Source organism: Falco peregrinus, chromosome 1, assembly GCF_023634155.1.
Source record: "Falco peregrinus isolate bFalPer1 chromosome 1, bFalPer1.pri, whole genome shotgun sequence".
NCBI classification, from domain to species: Eukaryota; Metazoa; Chordata; class Aves; order Falconiformes; family Falconidae; genus Falco; species Falco peregrinus.
Window position 1 is genome coordinate 102,164,839 of NC_073721.1, and position 16,020 is coordinate 102,180,858.

At 42.0% G+C, this 16,020-nt stretch overlaps 1 protein-coding gene across 2 annotated transcripts in view; it reads right to left on the reverse strand.

The window, feature by feature from the left end:
- The window catches only part of ADSS1 (adenylosuccinate synthase 1), a 31,836-nt gene extending 21,077 nt beyond the window's left edge, over positions 1-10,759 (reverse strand). The window contains exon 1 of one of the 2 annotated variants that reach the window (XM_027779385.2): positions 10,659-10,759. In XM_027779385.2, coding sequence (XP_027635186.1) covers positions 10,659-10,688 — 30 coding nt within the window. In that variant the 5' untranslated portion in view covers positions 10,689-10,759. The other variant, XM_055803528.1, reaches the window with a different exon arrangement.
- Positions 10,760-16,020: the final 5,261 nt, after the last annotated feature.

Below are 16,020 nucleotides of genomic sequence, written 5' to 3' on the forward strand. Positions count from 1 at the left end.
GAAGGGAGAGATAGAGTGGTTTTGGTGGGCACCTGGCATCCAACCTGGGTCAACCCAGCACAACAGCCTGCAGCAGAAAATTAGCATTCAGCCTTTTCAAAGTACCTACATTGCTTAACAGATCAGTTATTAACTTTGAAAGTGCTAGAAGTTAAGGCTCTATTAAAAGCATTAAATATGTGTACTTTCAACTTATTTTGCCTAAGGAACGCTCTATTATCTTGTGGTGCTGCAAGCTATGCTTCCTTTCTTCTAAAATCCAGCAGACCACCAGCAATGTGGCTTAAATTCAACAACCTAAAATGCCCATCATTCCAGGTTGGAAAACAACCTTTAAGTTAATAGAAAGAGCTGCAATATGCTTTCAAGAGTTAACCAATAGAAAACATACTAGACATTATTTTCAGAGCAAAGTAATCCTATATGGTAAGGTTTGGGGTGGGGTTTTTTAATTATTTTTAAAGAATGTTTCAGTTGGACTTGAATATAAATTGGATTTTTTTCTGTAAGATTTTAATTTATATTTTCAGACTTCCAATAATTGAAGTGTAAAGTTACATATTGTCCCCAGTACCAGGAGATAGAGGAACTTAAGCTGCCTCATAAAACAGCTTAATATTTTTTCAGTACATCACTTTATTTAAAAAGAAAATGCATTTCCACGCTTTTTATGTATCGATCTACTTGCGATATTGGATTCTTGCACTGAGGTGATGTGCTTTGATTACTATTCCATAGTATGTGAACACAAGAACAGAATCAATACACTAAATTGAGAAGTATTACATCTTACCAGTGTTAAGAACTGTATGCTGGTATAAACACTATCTTTCAGGGAACTAATAATTATGAACACTTCGGAAGAAAAGAACACAATCTTTGTGGCAGAACTTACAGAAAAGATGAAGAAACAAATCCATCTTTCAAAGTGCTCAGCCATTTAAAAGCTGGGGTATTTTTTGTCTTGTATTGTTTTTAAAATAATCTCTTTATTCTCTGATATCAAAACATCCCAAAGTAGAAACAGAATTTCTGTTCAAAGCAGCAAAGAGGCTGTTCAGTACCTGCAGCAGGAACCCTTTCCTCCCAGCTAGCCTTACGATACATGTTTGAATAGGAATGAAATGTGTCCTCATGCTCAGATGTGTTTCTGCCTGTTCTTGCTAGCCAGGTAGTCTGCAGGGGACTGCATTCTGCACATGCGGGAGGAATGTTTCCAGATGCTCTACTGGTTTCCACTGGTTAGCACATCCTTCATTTGCTCAGTGCTCCCTACAATGCCCAAACATAACTTGATTAACTAGATGGGTATGAAAAATCAACAGAGCACACAAAGAACACCTTAAAGCCTGATGATAGTTTCAAACTGTAACTAGAGGATGAAGACAGAACAGGTAGGTTTCTAATGGGTCCCACAGTGATCAGATCTCATCCTCTTCATTAACAACATCCATCAATGCAATGGGGAAACCCCAAACTCATTAACTGAAGATCTGCAGCCAACAGACTATCACTTGAGTGGTATACCAGCAGCACACAGCAGCCTGAGCTCTCTAGCCAACTGTTACATGCAGTGAGCATATAAAACATCATGAACAGGTTTAGAATAAATGAATTAAGAAACAAAAAGGTAGGCCAAACTTTGGATGGGAGACAGCTATGCTGGAAGCCTGTGGAGGTATCTGAACACAGTTGCAGTACTGGCTGATATGCCTAAGGCAAAGCTCGCAAGTGTAAATGGGAGTATCAAGTAGGAGTAGAGAGATTGTATTACCTCTCCTTTTGGCGGTGGTATAACTGCTACTAGAATACTGTGTCCTTGGTACTCGGACAAGATTACAAAATGATCCCCTCTGGCATTATAATCTATAAATTTAAAATGTATAAATTGGAATACCAGCCACAAACCAGCAGTTTGGGAAGACTGCATCTGGAAACAATTGCTATGATTCCTGTTTATCTCTTTATTGGAAGTGTCCCTGCTCTACTAATTCCATCCACCAATAAAGCAAAACATTTTCTGAAATTCAGCTGCATCTGCAGGCCAAATACCTCTCATCATACTACAAAACAGACTACAAAATGCTGCAGTTTTCTTATCTGGACTGAGTAATTTTCTTCCATTTATAGCATTTTGTATGTATTTCTGAATAAACAAGAAGGAGCATTGTTACAGAAATTGTCTCTTCTCTTGACAATCTAATGATGGCTATTTCTAATTTACAGCAGCAACTGCCTGGAACTTGTATAAATGTAGCTAGTAAGTGTTACCAACATAAGTGGCTTTGACATGAACTTTACAATAACATCAATCCATTCCCTTTCATGGTATTTCTCTTGATTTACACCACTGCAAATGAGTTTAGAACATAGATATTTTTTTTTAAACCAATGAACACAGACAAATGCAATGCATTGAGTGCTTTGAACACTCAGACCCTTAGACACAACATCACAAAATCACCTGTGTGTGAAAGCCTCAGTCAGATGACTGAGAATACTGTACATTCCAGCTGGGAGGCTGCTGCCATAGGTGCTTGTTACAGTTTCCTTTATGGGAATTTATTTCTGGCTAATTTTTCCAGTTAAACTATTGCCTGATAGCACCCAACTTAGTTCCAAGAAATGGATCATAACTTTTTTTAACTCAAGCCATTGGCAAGAACTGGGTTAGGGAATAACCCAAAGTACACTTAGAGCAGAAGAAATGAGGGAGCGGTGATTTTTAAAGCTACAGTGGTGACAAAGAGCTGGAGTGAGTTGCAAGTATTAGTCTCCTAAGACGAATCATCAGCAGCCAAACCTAGTTTGCCTTGCTTCTCTTTCCAAAGAATGTTTGCATAGGTTTCAAGTAAGAACAACTCTGCACAGAACCGTTCCTGCTTCTGTTTGAGGGTGTTCCTGCTGTGTCTCTTCTCACTGTCTCTTACAATGAACAAAATTCACAGGATCCCACCTTCCCTATTAAAGTAATGATCTCTTCAAAAACTCCTGAATTCCATGGAAGGAGACCTAAAGCTTAATGAGATCATTAGTATGATTATAAATGCAGACACTCTTGAAAAAAGAGCTGAACAAAACTTTTGACCTTTTAAAGAAATATATAGAATTATTTTAGTGCAAATATCAAGACCTGAAGCTTATATCGTATTTTGTAGCAATAATGTACTATTTTTCCTTTACTATAAATGAAAAGTGACCCTAACTTATATGGATGCTTTGGTCTTTCTAAGTATCTGAAAAATGCAACTGGAAAAGGCAGGTCAAATTTAACTCAGATTTTAACCAGCAGTCAGTGTAGGCAAACTAGACACTCTTAAACTTTAGCTATTTGCTCTCAAACTGAATTTAAAATGTGGTAAAACCATGTAAAAACCTACTACAGCAACACACACACACTTAACTCCAGCAGAAGGTATTAAGAAAATAACAAATTCAAGGTATATTGATAGAAAATTCTATAGTGGAAAAAGTATTCTGACTAATGTTAGCAGAATCCTAAAATAAAGGAAATCAAACATGAAAAACCCAGACAGATCTGCTCATCTTTAGTCCTCTCTTCTGAAGTGTAGTCATGTCCCTGTGGGAAGTAATATGATCCAAGGATATGAACATAACTTGTTTACAGATATAAGAAAAGTTAACAACAGCTAGTGAGTTACAGCAGGAATGAAACAGAACAGATGTCACTTCAGCTTAATTTTCCACTGCTTTCTTTTGATGCTTGTAGAGGATAATAAATTCATCAGGCTTTATAAAGGGGATTGAAAATTAAGCTTGCTTTCTTATGGAGATTTGGAAACTTTAAACCTGACCTTCTCATACAGTATTTATAATCCTGGTGGTCCTGAGATGATCTCGCTGATGCCCAAAGGAGAGGCTAGTTTAAAATAGCAATGTCACCATGTTGTTCTAAAGTCTAAAATGATGTAACATAGTACATAAGTATGTATAAGCAGAATGAAAAACAAAATTGGGATAAAATACCTTATAAGTGACAGACTGCTATAAAGAAGTTTCAATTTTGAAAGGGTGGACTTCTTTATTGTAGCTAAGGAAACTACTCGCACTTAATGAACCCTTTCCTGTGCTGAATAGCAAAATAAAACCTACTTGCTTTTTTGCAGGGAATCTTGCAAAAAATACTTAGAAAGGAATACACCTGTATGATTGTACATGTATGTGCAAATAGGATTATCAACCTTCCCACACACTACAGAAATCAAAAATTACAGTCCTGCAGTCACTGCACACTCATGACTCCAAGGTCATCAATCTCTTCACTGAAGATCATCAAGCACTAAATCATTAGGAGATTAAAGTCTTTGCACACTACTTTATCCTGTAGAGAGAAATTATGCTAAATATCAGGGTTAAATCTCACTGAAAGGAGAGTAACACATGATAACATACACACAGCGAAAAACAGTACCCAACAAGCCCCTGTAACCCCACATAATCATCACATAAAACTGCCCTAATTTAATCCCCATTGCAAACAGTTCCAGCAGCCCATGATCAACAGGGACAGTCACAACACGTGGCTGCTTTGCCCTGCCATGTCAGCAGCACAACAGAGGAACAAAAGGAAACCACCCTGTCTCATACCTAAACCACTGCGAAAAACATCTCATCTGGCATTTCTGCCACTTCTGGGGTTTTACTACTCAGTTACTTGCTCACACTACATTCATTTGTATTCCTTAAAGTACCATTTTAAAAAAAATATATAGTATTTACTTTGCATTCATTAAAACCTAGAATAAGAAAACTGGCAATAATATGCAACCTTTATCTGTACGGTAAGTGTTGAGCACATCCCTTCACCCTTTCCTAGACTGTTCTTTAACATTGCAGTGGTATCTGAAACCCAAACCTTTGCTAGCCTTTCCTCACCAGTTAGCCCCTCTCAATCTTACTTGTTAACATCCACTACAAGAAAACTAGCAACTCAGCATCCCTGGTGCATGACTTGGTTAAATCTCTTTGGTCCAAATGACTGAACTACTCAACCACAAAAGACCTTAACAGCAAGTTTTTCTGGTACCTTTTTCAGCCTCCTCAGCTTTTCTCCAGTATTAACATAAACTGTATTTTTTATCCATCTGCCTCAAAAGATCAGATGATCCCTTTTTAAAACCAAAGCAATTCTTCACTTGAAAGCAAACAGAATTCAACAGAGGAAATGTTTCAAGAAGTGGCTGCACATTTAGTGAAAAATAAAAGCACATTAATATAAGGAGCATCAAGAAATCTAGTAACAGCTCGCCTTACTGCCATCACTATTTGGTGTTGCTTCTTCAATACCAGTTGTGAAGGGAATGCTGATAACATCAGGCAGATTGTTTCCAGACTTTCAGAAGGCAGAAGTGTCACAGGTCTGACACATACAGCACTGTCATGGGCAACATTGAAACAGCAGTGACAAATGAAGGCTTGAAAAAAATCTTAAAAACTGTCTTGGACTAGTCCCTACAGCTGAATCACAGTCACTGGTTTTGGTATGAAGGAAAGACATGCATTTGTCCCACAACTGTTTTACCAATCTATGCAGTAATTGAAATCAAACCCACCGCAGGTAAGTATTATTATCACAGGGGCTCTACTAATGTACTAGTAATACTTTCTGTATCTTTCACATTGAGCTTTGGAAAATCTTTTTCTCTCTTCTCCCCTTCAATTATTTTATCAAATTCTTTATGGGACATTTTCCTAACAGTATTTTTGGATGTTCTGTTGAAAAACAATTTATTGCACAAGAAAACTTCATCAGGAAAGGCAGAATTACTTACTCTTCATTACAACTGGAACTTCTAGATATTCTTGGCACACACAAATTATAAAAGAGAAAGTGCCTCATGAGTAATTTACCATTATTGACAAATATGCCTAGTACTTCTGCAATATATGACAATGCAGGCCATTTCCTTTTCCATTCACAGCCATACAGAATGGCACGATAAATACATTCAGCCAAAAGTTATTATTGCAAGTGTACCTTACGTACTCTCACTTTAAGGAAACAGAGCTGCACAACCACCAGCTGTCCTCAGTTAACTCTGAGCTTGCTACAGCAGTCCTATATACTACTTTTTGTGAACAGACATAGTTTAAGTGGTGCCTCTGGAGGCACATCACCTCAGCAGTTGTGACAGTTGACTATTTGATTGTGCTCCAAACCATATCTGAGAAATTATCTAATTAAAACCCAGGTAGGTAAAACCAGCCACAAGCTCTAGTTTTGAAGTTGAAGATAGCCACACAACACATGAGGTGATTTGAGAAACATACAGCTGGAGTATGAGCTGCTACCAAAGAAATCACAATCCAAACCCACATTCTGAACAATGCCAAACCTCTCTTTTTAAGTTATATTCAAATTACTTAAGCTTACATTAGGACTTCTTCCATGACAACATGCTAAGAAGCTAAGTACAAAGTGAACTTCCCTCTTTATGTCTGATACTCTGTCAGTTAAAAGACTTAAACTTCAAAACCTGTTTTTAAAGGTAACATATAAATGAAACATCTGCAGTTGAAATCTTTGAGTGTACCCTTCCCTGAACATCTACCAGGGATTAAAAGTATTGCACAGCATAATGTGACAGTTCTACGCCCCAAGAGGCCACAATAAGAAATAAATATTGGCCTCCATCCTTCTGCTTTTGAATGCCTTTGCCTGCTGAAAGAGCGATTTAGAGGTAGAATGTTCTTGATATTCTCAATTAACAACCTGAACTTAGACAAACTACTCAGTTCCTTAACAACCTAAACTGCCTGTTACCAATTTATTTATACTTTTTCTGCTTGTTTATATGGGTATGTGTGCCCTTGGATCTGGTATTTTCATGAAAGCAGCCTGTGAAAAGTTTTGTTCAACATCATCTATGAAAATATTGAGATCTTTTACCCTTAATTGAAACAGCCTCTTTCACAAAGAAAGCTTCAAATATACAGGTGAAATGAAATCAATTACTTCAGGTGAACTCAGATTTCATGTTTAAATTATGACACATATTTCAGCATTGCTAATGTGAAAAGTGGATTATGCTGTGTGACTAATTCATTTTGACTTAGACTATATATAATTAAGTACTGAGAAAAACTGAAACAACATGATCAACAAATGGAGACTCAAGACATGTGAAATTAAATTCTGAAAGCTCAGGAAAATAAAAAAGGCCAAGGTTTTAATGCAGATTTTTTTTTAACAGAGTTTGAAGCTTCCCTTGTGCCTGTGAAGGGCTTCCCCTTCCCATTTGACTGCTTGCCTTTCTTTTCAGTGTCCCAGGAAACACAGTTTCATTTCTTCTGTAGCAATCTAGCTGTCACAGATTTTTCTCATTGAATCAACACAATCACTAAAAATACTTGAGAAATATTTAATGAAAATTATTTCCTTTCACAGAACTATTAAGGAACTACTATTCTGAGAAAGCTCTTCAAACTCAGATTTGGTCCTGAATTTAAATTCCCATTCAGACAGGAGGATGGATCCCACCTTTTTTAAAATGCTAGCTCAAGGAGTATTCTACTGCGATGTATCTAGATGAATCTAGACTTGTTTTAAAAAGACAAACACCCCTCTTTCAGACATTCATTTTCTACCTTTCCCTACTTCCATTTTGCTGAGTGCTAAAACAAGCTGTTGAACACTGTTTTTCATCAATCCCTCAGAAAATGGAGTGGACAGGGCATGAGAAACCTTGCCAATCACCATATTCTAAACCACAAAAAATTCCTGATGGAACTTGTCCCAACTTTTTATCTAAATCTTGTAGGCTAGACATTTGGTGGATCTCCTTTAAGCAAGCACTACTGCACTACAAGTTTTTCTTAGTTCCTAGGAGGAATGTAAAGCAAGCAAGATTCTGGTTCAGACACTGAGGTTCTTCATGGTAGTACACAGCATTAATGAAGGCCCTCTCAAACCAACTACATCTGTAAGTTAATGACCTACCATTATCACACTGACAGAACTCATCAGCCCTGTCCACATGCTCAGATACGTGCATCTCTTTACTAACAGTCCCATGAGTTCTAGCAGAGGCAAAAATCATACATCATCTGCTTGCATGATTGGCTTTGAAAGTATGAAATACGAAATTATTAAAATGGCATCTTTTTAAAATGCATCCTCAAAATTGCCAAATGCACAGAAATGACACTTACGTATTAAAAAAATAAATAATCCCATTCCTCCCTTCAGTTGCATAATTTTTGCTACTCAAAGGTAAATGATTACTCATTTTCTCTTTCAAATTATATTCTTCCCTAAACTCTAATTCTGAAGACACTTCCATTAAATCAGTGTATTGGTAATACTACTGTGGCCTCATACACAGTCTGTATGCACATGTATCAGCAAATGCTATAGTGAAAAGAGTCCCATGGTATTCTAGATCCACCAGCCTTCCCTCCATCCTGGTCTCATCATCAGGCTACAGAAAGATGATGCAGATATGCCCAGCAGCATATCAAACCCTCTAAGCCATCTCGCCTGTCGTTAACACACTAATCCTTCAAAGGGTATTCTGAGGCTGCACCTGGGGGCCACACTAGCAAATGACTTCTCTGGATGGACAGCAAATCTATCCTGAAAGCAGCCTCAGGGCATCCCTCAGAAGTGGATCTAAAAAGAACCAATACAACTTCTTGCAGTAATAACAGTACACCCACAAGAATGCACTGTTTGATTGGGGTCTGTACAAAACGCACCTCAGCTAAAACTTCAATTTTGTTTTCTCACCAAAGCACTTACAAGCCAAGCCCCGTGTTTATAAATTCCTAGCAACACATAGGGGGGAATAAAAATGGGAAAGTAGCCATAACCCCAGTAATACATATTCATTAGCTAACTTTTGCAGGAAAACTTCTGCCCAAGGTGTTTCAAGTTCTTACTAGTTTAATGTCCCAATTTAAAGTACTTCCTCTACCTTCTAAATATTTAACTTGCATGACAACCTTTATGTAATACACTCAATTACACAAACATCCTTGGATTTATTATCTCAGATTCAAGGATATCTGGAGCTTTTCAGTAGCTATCATCCACTTTAAAGCAGAATACATTTTGAGGTATATACCAACTGAGCTGGACTAAGCGGACTAGTTATTAATGTGGTCAGAGTTTACAGGGACAACTGAAGAGATTATACCTGTATTGGTCTAATACGTTCATAATTAATATTTTAAAACAGTCTTTTAAAAGTTATTACCAATATTAGGGATCACCTTTGTGTCTAATTTGGTTTATACTAGGCAAATCAATCATTTTAAGAACCTGTGTGTTATACTCAATTCAAAAATCCATATAAGCAAAGGCATATAAGATGTTTCCCGTTTTCATCAAACTGTTTAAATCTTATACTTTTACCTAACTCGCTTTTTCCATTTTACTCACGCTCCATTTCAGAAGATTTTCAGAATACGCTTCCAGGCGTTTCACAGTGAACACAACCTCCCTATCCCAAAAAGCCCCCGCAGTAAAACTTGGGAAAACTCATGAGGTTTATTAGCAGCTGGTCCTCAAGCCGACTCATAACCTTTTCTTCCCGTAACAGCAACAAGGCCGCAGACACACACCCCGCCCTTGCAAGCAGCGTTACACTCCTGCAAGCAAGCAGCAGCCCCCACGCCAGGCCCCGCGGCGGCGGCTCCGCAGCCGCGATGCGCCGGGAAGCGCCCGCAGAGCCGCCCTCCGCCGGCCCGGCCTTCCCGGGAAGCGCTGCCCGCCCCGCCCCAGGCGGGCGTCCCCCCCCGCCCCCCGGTACCTCGGGATCTTGTGTCGCTTATCGTGAAGGGTCAGCTATTTGTATTTATAGTTCAGGGCTTTTTCTTTCCGAATGGCATTTCGAGGCGCAGCCGGGGAGGGTTGGGAGGGTGTGGGGGGCACACGGCTGCCCACCGGGGTACAGCCGCGTCCCACCGCTGGCTGTGGGAGAGGGGACAGGGAGGAGGAGTAAGGAGCAAGGAGGGGAGAAAGAAAACCAACAGGAGCGAGGAGCGGCAGAAGATAAAGGCAGGCGGGGGGAAAGAGGCTGGGGGGTGGTGGGAGACCCGCACGGGAGGGAGAGGGAAACCGCGCGGGAGGGACGGCGCAGGCCGAGGGGTGCGAGGGGTATAGCGGGGGCCGAGGAGAGCACGAAGCACAGGGCGGGAAAGCGGCGGGCACAGCCGGCCCGGCACCCACCTGGCACCTACACACAATGTCCGACTCGGTGGCCAGCAGGTCCACCACCTTGCCCTTGCCTTCGTCCCCCCACTGCGCTCCCAGCACCACCGTCACTTTGTTACCGCCCGGCTCACTGCGCGCCCGCTTGAGCCCGCCGCCGGGGTGGCTGCTGCGGTCGTTGGACGCGCGGGTGCCCGACATAGTGGGTGAGAGGGTGGCTGGAGCCGCCGCCTCACGCTGCCTCACTCCGGCGCCGAGCCCAGCCCCTACGCGCCAGCCGCGGCGCCGCTGCCGGCCTTTAACGGCGCCGCCGCCGCCCGCCTCCCGCGGCGCGCTGACGTGCTCGGATCCGGCTGCCTCGGCCGCCGCCAGCGGCTGTACCGTCCCGCGCACGCACACGCGGCCTCGTCACCCACGCGCAGTCGCCTCACACGCGGAGTGTCCTCACAGAGACCCGCCACGCACGCGCTGATTCCTCACACACAGTCTCGTCAGACAGGCAGTCTCCTCGCATGCGGTCTCCTCATGCGCAGTTTCCTCACACACAGTCTCCTCACACATGTGCAGTCTCCACGCACCGGCAGTCTGCTCAAACACAGTCTTGTCACACACGCAATCTCATCACACATGTGGTTTCCTCATGCGCATTTCCTCATACAGTCTCCTCACATATGTAGTCTCCACACACACAGTCTCCTCATGTGCCGTTTCCTCACACAGTCTCCTCACACATGTAGTCTCCACACGTGGTTTCCTCACACGCAGTCTTGTCACACATGCAGTCTCCTTACACACAGTCTCATAACACATGCAGTCTCCTCACACACAGGCTCCTCACATGCAGTCTTCTCATGCAGTCTTGTAACATACATGCAGAGTGTCCTCACAGTCTACACACAGTCTCCTCACATGCTGTCTCCTCACGCAGTCTTGTAACACACATGCAGTTTCCTCACACAGCCTCCACACACACAACACAATCTCCTCACAGCCTCCTCACACGCAGTCTCCTCACACAGTCTCGTAACACATGCTGTCTCCTCACAGTCTCCTCACACAGTGTCATCACACATGCAGTCTCCTGACACAGTCTTGTCACACAGTCTCCTCACACAGTCTCATCACACATGCAGTCTCCTCACATGCAGTCTCCTCACACAGTCTCTTCACACACATGCAGTCTCCTCACATGCAGTCTCCTCACATGCAGTCTCCTCATACGCAGTTTCCTCACACATAGTCTCACACATGTGCAGTCTCCACACATGTGCAGCCTCCTCACACAGTCTCATCACAGACACAGTCTCCTCACATGCAGTCTCCTCAGTCTCCTCATGCAGTCTCCTCACACACACACAGTCTCCTCACACACATAGTCTCCTCAGACGCAGAGTCTCCTCAGATGTGGCGTCTCCTCACATGCAGTCTCCTCACATGCAGTCTGCTTGCACACTCAGAGCCTCCTTACACATACATGGTCTCCCCACACACATGTATACACCAGCTGCCAAGGCACAGAGGCAGTGGCACTGTGGAGCACATGCAGTCCTGAGGCGTGTCTGTAACAGGGACGCCTCAGAGGAACATGGGCCTGTGTTACACTCAGCGAGACTCGCTTGTCTGAGTCAGCCGGGCCTGTGGTACAGATGGACGTGCAGTAGGTGTTGCGCTGGTTCATGTGGGGCTGGGTCACTGAGAGGCACACTCACACATGGGTCTGAGGCATGCAGCTGTGGCACTCTGTCAGGGGTCTAAGGCATGTGTCTGTGTGACAGTGAGACACAGCATATGGCTCTGAGGCAGATTGAGGCCCGTGGGGCCGTGTCACAGGGACACCTGGCCATGTGTCATCCTGAGGTGCATGGCTGTCACTGTGAGATGCATGAGCAGTGCTGAGGTGTGTGTGACAGTGACATGAGATAAACCCATGCGCTGGTCTTGGGCGCAGGAGCTGTGTCACTGTGAGATACACACAGAGTCCTGAGGCGCATGAGCCTGTGTCGCTGCCAGACAGACAGACACTGGCCTGAGGAACATGGGCTGTGGTCACTGCAACAAAGATGTTGCTCTGAGGCACTTTGGGCTGTTGCTGTCAGACACACAGAGAATTGCATATGCAGAGTAACCTGGCATGTGCAGAGGTACACTCAGAGTATCCTGTGAAACATAACAGTCAGAGAGAGAAGGACAGGCACACAAGCTGCTCTGGCACACGTGGATCATGAGACACAAACATCTACCCGCTGGCCTGAGAAACATGGGCAGGCGCACTTTGAGTCTGACAGACACGCATGCTAGCCTAAAATATCTATGAGTGTTGTTACTGAACTGGCACGTACCCTGCTGACAGGCACATACAGACCCTGTCCCAGTGGCCTGAGATACCCGGGACTGTTTTGATGAGGCACAGATGCACACCCACATGTACACTCACACAGTGACCTGAAAAAACACAGGACCATCGCTGTGAGACAAATGAACAAGTGAGGCGCGTGGAGCTGTGTCACAGGGACAGATTTATGTGCCCACTTCCCTGGTGCCACAGGTGAACAGACAGCACCTGGCACCCATAACCCTTCCTCATGCATGAGCCATACCCTAGGCTTGACTTTTTCTTTAAAGTGTCCTGTAGCTCCAGGCATGGAGCTTAAAAAATGCAACTTGAAAAGTGTAAGCTTGCTGACTTGCCTGAGGCACATGCAACTGTGTTAGCATGAGGCATATATATGCACGCACATTGCAGCACAAGCATGCAGAGAAGCAAAACACCAGCAGAACATACCAGGTTGCATATTCAGGCAGGGGCAACTGCGCCAGCTGCTGCTTGCACACTCCTCCTAGCAAATGCATGCGTGTGATTCCTACCAAGAAAGCAAGTGACAGAAATTCAGCATTTTCAAGTGACACATTCCTTCTCTTGAACTGTGGCTCAGGTGAGATGCCATGATATATATGAGATCACTGAAATACATTGTGTATGCAGCAGTCAAAATGCAGAAAAGTGCTTGTAACAATCTGTTACTCTGCTATAAGGATGGAAAGAAAATACTGGAATACTTGAATGCACTCCTGAAAAATAAAAATATAGCAGAATGTACAGCACATTTCAAACATGCATATGTGGGCTCTGTATGTGTGCGTGTATCCATATACACAAGCATCTACCCATGCATATACACATACATGTATGCATATACATATGTGCATGTATAGGAATAGTATAGAACATACTGCAGACTGCACCTGTTAAGCATTCATGTTGGCAAACAGAGTAGATACTTGCTCTACTTAATTTCTAGTGTTTGCAATATTTCCTCTACGAAAAGGAGTTAGGGAAAATTTAAATTTTCACTCTGTATGCTGCAGCTGAGTATTTAGCACTGATCAGTGGAGGTGATAAATATGGAAGAGAAGACTGCAAGGGAGCTCCAACTATCTGAGACTTGTTTCCCCTGCTACTGTGGTCAACTAAATTATACACCACCTTGCTGTTCCTACTGAATAACTGTTCCAGAGCTGTTCTAGTGAGAAGCCTGTGCTAATTTCCAGCTTTCTGGCAAAATTATATTCATATGTTCTGTGCTGACATTGCCATTTAGTTTAAATACTTCTTCCTTTCCCTTTCCTGTGTATATATTTCTAGAAGGAATTGCATCTAGTCTCTGGCTTTCTTTTGTTTGGCAGAAAAAAGCCAAAATTTTTTACTGTTCTCCTCTAAGGACTGGCTCTCGATTTGCTAGTTGTTCCCATCTGCCTGCCCTGCACCTGTTCTGAATTTGATTCATGTTTCTTGAATATGGGCAGCTAGAATTGTACACTATGGTCCACGCATGGGAATTAATGTCTTCTCCTTTCAGCTGGAAATACCTCACCTAAAATATTCCTGGACTTGTTTCACATATGCGATGAAAGTCAGCTCCTCTCCCACACTACTGCACTACTTGGTATCTCACACACTGAAATATTGCTACCTCTGTCTGCCATTGACACTTTGCATGCACAATACAGCTACTTGGCATTTCTTGTATATAATCACAGCCACATGCCATATGTGATCTAATATGGCCTGAAAGACAAGTCTCCAGCTGGGGTTTCAGAATTTTGTATTATAGAATTTTAAACTTTACTTTTATTTCAACCATTATTTCATTTGTAAGGATGGAAGGTTACTGTGAAGTCTTTTAAGATATTTGGTTCCTGTGGTCTAACATTCATCAACTGTCTGGGCACAACTCCTCAAGCACAGGCTTTACACCAAACTCTTTGGGCTTCTTGCCCTGGTACTAGCCAGTCTAGAGCTGCCCAGCATCCCAGACCAGTCACACCTGAACTTGTTCCATCTGATATGGGAACAGCCAGCAATGGCCATGTTTCTCTTCACAGCCATGAACTGACAGCTCACCGACCTCGTCTGAAAAAATTCTGCACTGGTCTATCATCTCCTCCACCATTTGCAGATAGCCTGGTCCTGCTATGCAACAGAAATTCTTGTTAATGACTTCAATTCTCTTTACTTGATACCTTAGCCACCTTTGTAATCGTACTCACCCCATACTATGTACCATGTTGGGTGTCTTAATGAAATCCATGTCTGCTGGCTTTGGTCTATCTTGATAACTGGTAAAGGAAGCCGAAGCCAGAGTGATCTGTTTCTACTTTTGCTTGTCCCTTTTGTACATTACCCCAGTTTCATTCCCCTTCTGGCTTCTATTGTCTTTCAAAATTTCCTCTAAAGCTTTCTTTACTGTTCCATTAAATATTTCAGATTTTTTATGCTGCATAATAGCAAAATAATTTTGTCCATTAAATAATAGAAATTGTGCCATCTTGTTGTGGAATAAGTATTTGTCAGGCATTATGTTTATGGTTGTTTTTACAATTTGAAATCAAGAGCACCAAAGACAGCAAAATGTAGCAGTGGTGTCACTGGTTCCCTCCTCACACACACACTAATTCTTCTCAAAACTCGTGGCTTGCGGGTCAGCTCCAAACAGCTAGAATATAAAAATACCCTTGCTGCAAGAAATACATGTTCCTGATGCTCTGTCTGCAGAAGAAGCTGCATACAGCTACATTTTGAAGTCAGAGAGGATCCTAGAGTTGTATTTATCATGGCATTCAGCATTGTCATTCTTGAATGGCTTTTCTCTCTATTGTACTGTACCTCTATTAGCATAGGAAGTCAAATCTTTTCCCAGAGTAATGTTACTGCTGGTTTTTTTTGTTTGCTTGGCTGATTTTTGGTTACTCTTTACCTGTGGTTTTTTTTTTAAAAAAAGCAAATCGTCCTAATATGACTACATGTAAATTGTCCTGCTTAAGGAGAGAATCTGGCCTTTTTAACAGAAGATGACAGTGTTTTCAGCTATTGGTTCTTTGTGACCCTTAGCCACAAAGAATATGTTAATAACTTTCATTTATCTTCAAAGTGACTGGCTTGGTGGAAATTTCTGTGGGTTTTTTGTGCAAAGAAAGGTGCAGTTTCTTTTCCTCTTAATAGCCAGAAAGAATCCTAAAGTATTCTGGGTTTTTTTCTTATGTTATTTCAGATGTCGCAAACTTGAAAAGTTTTCTATGTTCTTTTCAGCGTTTCTGTAGTCAGATTCACTGTCATTCTGAGATGGTCAAAAACTCCAGCTGTATTTTCTTTCCAGTGCCAACAATGTCAAAGCTTCCATTTCTGTAAACAGTTTTACATAAATTACTGAGGACTTTGCAAGCAAACTAATCAACCAGGGGAACACTTCTTTTTATAAAAGTTCAAACTATGTAATTCAGCATAGAAATAATATGAAGCAGTTCATTACTTGAAGGGATTCATTATTCTTCTTATACCAATTTAAAAG